Genomic DNA, 4,410 nt, shown 5'->3' with positions numbered 1-4,410 from the left:
GTACAGTGCCTCGTGCGAAAGGTTGTATTGACATAATACCAGAAACAGAATAGGCAAATAAACTGCTGAAACAATTCGATATTTTCGGGCGTTCGTATGTTTTTAGTGTGCAGCTATAAATATTAGGGCTTTTACAAAATCAAAAGGACGTTAAGGTTGTTATGTCTGAAGTTTTTATGTCAAACTTTCAAGGTGTTACTGTGAAATGCATTTACTACACAGCCATTGTTAGAATACTAGTATTTTTCATTGTTTCCGATCGTAACTACAATCAGTTTTATAGTCATGAAATAAATCATGAGGTTTAAATACTTTTATGTTTGAAACCTATTAGCGTCAAATAGTTCATTTAACAAAGGTATGAACAATCTTGTGTTACCCTAACATGTTTAACTATCTCTGTTTTGCTGCAAACGGCGTTTTGATAAAAGCATATGTTATTTTCCTCACAAATATGTATAAACTTTGTCATTCCATAGAGCCCATCCCAAAATTAAAACCACTTGAGTTTCTTTATGCAACAACTTGTTGCACACTTAAAAACATTTATTGCTGAAACAATAAAATCACGTAAACATTAAGGCATGTATAATTGCGCCCAAAATTGTACAACAAATTTCGTAATATATTTTTTTTGAAAGTGGATGCAGGCACTCTACTTTTTATCAATATCCACAGAGAAGTTTACATGGCCCTCCCGTGGCTTAAAGTTTGCACCGTTGTAGTCAGGAGGTGGCGTCTTGCCTGCACCGCTGTAAATAAAAAAAATGAATTTGTGCACACGCAGTTAACTTACCAACCTGAACTTACATGAATGCTTTGACCACTTGAGTCAAATGCTTCTGATTTTGGAAGTTAAAAGTAACCAGGACCACAATCATTAAAACAAAGACAATAGACGCCGTAACAGCCGCAATTGAAATTGCTTCGGATACCGATAGGGAATTTTCATCTGTGTAAGTTGGTCGAAGTATTGGTTGTCTATCTTTATCGTTGTCCATCTTTGTTAGCCTCATTGAACTAGAAATTTTAGCCTCCGGATTGGCTATTTTAGAGGTGTATGGGGCTGCGTTGCTCATATCTAAAATAACATTACATAGTTATGCAGTCTTTTAGTTTGAAATAAAACATGTTGTTACCCTTCACATCTATTGATATCATAAGTGAGTTGTGCTTGACGAAATGTCTGGTGCCAATAATATCGCTTGTCTTCATAAATTGACTGTATCCCCATCCACCGTTTGTCCACTGGTTTATGAAACAATATTGGTATTATGGCTAGTTATTAATTCCTGGAACATATTTAAATTAATACCAACCCCTGTCGGTTGACTCCAGCAAGATTCGCAATCGTCGTTTGTGATAAAATGACTGTATTGGTTCATCCTGATCTGTGCATCGGATTCTTGGTCAACCACTGACATTTTAATATTTCTATCATAGAATGGCCACTTCAATTTATCATCATTGACACCCATAGCGACGTAGTAATACATAGCTAAATATTCGCCGTTGGAACCATCAGCTCCAGCAGGAAAGACCTAAAAATTAGTTGTCATTGCTGTTTTATTGTTTTTTTTGCGAATTACCTTCGTTTACCTACCGTTACATAAAATGCATATCCATCATCAGTGTACATAATAGGGCTCAACACGTAATCACCGGTTGATGAACTAGCAAGTAATTCTGAATAGTCGTGAATAACAAAATAACTGGTCTCACAAGGTTTGTCTAGAACTGTAATGTCATCGACTGCTATCACATCAAGGGTCTGACCACCTACAAGCAAAAACGCAGGGACATAAAAACTAACGATTCCACACAAATTAAGTAAGAAATACCTGAATTAGCTACAAACACGAGTTTGTATTCTGCTGGTGCCGAAATGGTAAGACGCTCAATGTTCCAATAAGTTTCGTGGTCGCCAGTTAATGTTGTAACAGGTGACCCCAGTTGTAATATGTCGCCAGTTGATGGGTCAATTGTTGCAACATACACACTATTCCGATTATTTTAGCTTAACCTATGTCGACTGATTTGTATAAGAACCTTCAAACGCGTATTTGCGCTTGCTACCTTAATGATGCTGGGCTGTTGGTCGCAAGATCCATGTAGTAGAAAAACTCGAGACACTGCTGGGGCACATTTGATTTCAAGCGCATTGCTCGCATATTTGCAACTTCGTTTAAGTCTGCATTACTGTCAAAGAGCATGTAACTTCCTACAAATAAAATGAAAACAAAAAATGTCATCAAACTGGTTGATGGATGCTCAAGTTGCTTTCGATCTTACCGTATCCGTCAATCCCGCTAGTTCCATCTGTATTCGGAACGTTTGGTGAAACTGTCACAGTTGTCGATTCACCAATCGTGTATCTAAATAAACGTTTGCAAAATTTCTAGAGACTGTTAAACAAAATTAACTCGATATTTTGACCTATCGGTCATTGTTGTGGATAATGCCAGCTGCTTAATGAAAACATGGTGTTAGCACAAAAAATTACCACATGTTATGACATTCACAAATGTTCACGATACCTTAACCAGTCAGCATCGTCTGTAGATTCTTGTACATAGCCGCAAACAGATTCGCTCTCAAAGTTGCAAGTATATGAAACTCTCAGGGGCTCCGCTGATTATCAGAAAAAAGAGATATAACGGAAATAATTTGAAAAGCAAGCATTTAACACCTACCGCACTGGTACATGCGGTTAATTTTTGTCACGTCTCCAACACTAAACGTTCGTCTTTGACCAATCACGTCTTGAAACGCAGGGTCAAGTGTTATGATGGTTTTCTGACCATTTGATCTGAAATCAATAAGTACCTTATTTGAAAGGAAAACTATTAACATAAAAATAAACCTACGTGAATGCCGTATCTGAGTAATGCATAACGGAATTGTAGTCGTAAGGTACCCTTCTGTCATCAATCACATCGTAACTATATGAGTCGAAAGCATACTCTTTTTCTGAAACACAAACAGTATCTAACAGTTAGATTGTAAGACACGATGTTTAAACAGCAATAGAACAATTTTCTTTGCTGATACTAGCAAATTGTAACTTACTAATCATAAACTATGCTAATACCTGGGGTGATGTTTTCTATTTGAATTGTCACGTAATCATTTCGATCTGTCCGACTCTGTTCATGATAAATTCCAAGGGCGTGCATTATTTCGTGTATTACTGTTGACATTGATTCACATCCAGTTCCAATAGAAATAGTTTGCATTCCACCAATTTGACCCACGTATGACCAACACCTTTGTTTGAATGATTTAAAACCATTTAATTATTAGTCTATTTCTGCCCATATCTGCTTGTTTTATTCACTTTTAATAATTTAGTCAAAAGTAATTAGGAGCCTACCCGTCTAAAGGTTCAAAATAAATGTAATTGGTTTCAGTTGTTCTATCGACAAAGCTCAAGCAAGTTCGCATTTCGTATTCACGGAGAGCGTCTTCAATTGCTGCTAATGCCTACACAAGAAAGTTTTTAAAGAGGCATTAGTAAAAAAAAAACCAAAAAATATGAGACTGCTTATACTCGATACCTGTAGATTAAGATCTGGTGAATACGCAACCGGTATAGACCTGGTGTCCCAGTATTTTCCCTCGTCTACCAAAGTGTTGTAGGTGTTCACTGATGCAATATCGCCATCACGAAGACCTTTATCTACATTGGAACATAAAAAAACGATGCAACGTCGGTGTTTTATTGTAATGAGTGACACATACCGGCGTTTATTTTGAAGATATCTCTCTCTTGAAATGCCTCAAACCTTTCAAAGTTGTTTTGCCCACCAACCAAAAGTTCTGAAAAGTCCTAATATTTTAGTGGCTTGTATGCGAAAAGCAAAATGTTGCATATTGAAATATTTTCTTACCACTTTTGGTCGAAATTCCACCTCTACTAATAATCTTAAACTCTCGTGGCGCACGATTGGCCTAGGAACAAAACAAATTACTTGATAACTTTGTATGATGTAATTTTAGTAAAATGAAACAGTTACCTGCACCACAAGCACACTGAAGAATACGAAGAAAATGACAAATAGACTCCGCATGACACTTGTAAGAATGAAACCTAAAGCAATTTTTAAACCTTACTGTAAAAGAATAAAAAACATCCACTTTTTAAATACCACCGATACGACTTCTAGAAATGTAGATTAACACCCTAATTATTGAACTGCAGTTATTATTATTTTTCGACAAAGAACCAAAATCTTGTTGCATAAACTGTTTGAATCAACAAAGTCATAATGCACCAATGTTCAGTAGCGTTTCTGCACTTAAAAGTTAAATCGGTCCATGTCTTGCCGATTTGCCAATCAACAGTCTATATATACTGCGATTTGTAGCAACATTTTTGCAACAAGTCAAAGTACGGTAGGTGAACAGCAC

General features: G+C 36.4%; 1 protein-coding gene across 1 annotated transcript; it reads right to left on the bottom strand.

Moving 5' to 3' along the window:
• Positions 1–576: 576 nt before the first annotated feature.
• Positions 577–4,099, bottom strand: LOC145222651 (meprin A subunit alpha-like). Its single transcript, XM_080088822.1, has 17 exons — positions 4,017–4,099; positions 3,891–3,951; positions 3,742–3,819; positions 3,558–3,679; positions 3,374–3,483; positions 3,092–3,267; positions 2,868–2,970; positions 2,694–2,809; positions 2,523–2,631; positions 2,293–2,393; positions 2,077–2,221; positions 1,842–1,999; positions 1,604–1,779; positions 1,320–1,541; positions 1,140–1,248; positions 811–1,081; positions 577–752 (listed from the first exon to the last, which is right to left on the bottom strand). The coding sequence occupies exons 1-17, from the start codon at positions 4,068–4,070 to the stop codon at positions 656–658; spliced, it is 2,208 nt and encodes a 735-aa protein (XP_079944948.1). The 5' UTR covers positions 4,071–4,099; the 3' UTR covers positions 577–655.
• Positions 4,100–4,410: the final 311 nt, after the last annotated feature.

This window comes from Phallusia mammillata, chromosome 4 (genome assembly GCF_965637545.1).
Source record: "Phallusia mammillata chromosome 4, kaPhaMamm4.hap1.1, whole genome shotgun sequence".
Taxonomy (NCBI): domain Eukaryota; kingdom Metazoa; phylum Chordata; class Ascidiacea; order Phlebobranchia; family Ascidiidae; genus Phallusia; species Phallusia mammillata.
Note: the sequence above shows the minus strand (reverse complement) of the source record. Positions and strands in the feature narration are given on the sequence as shown.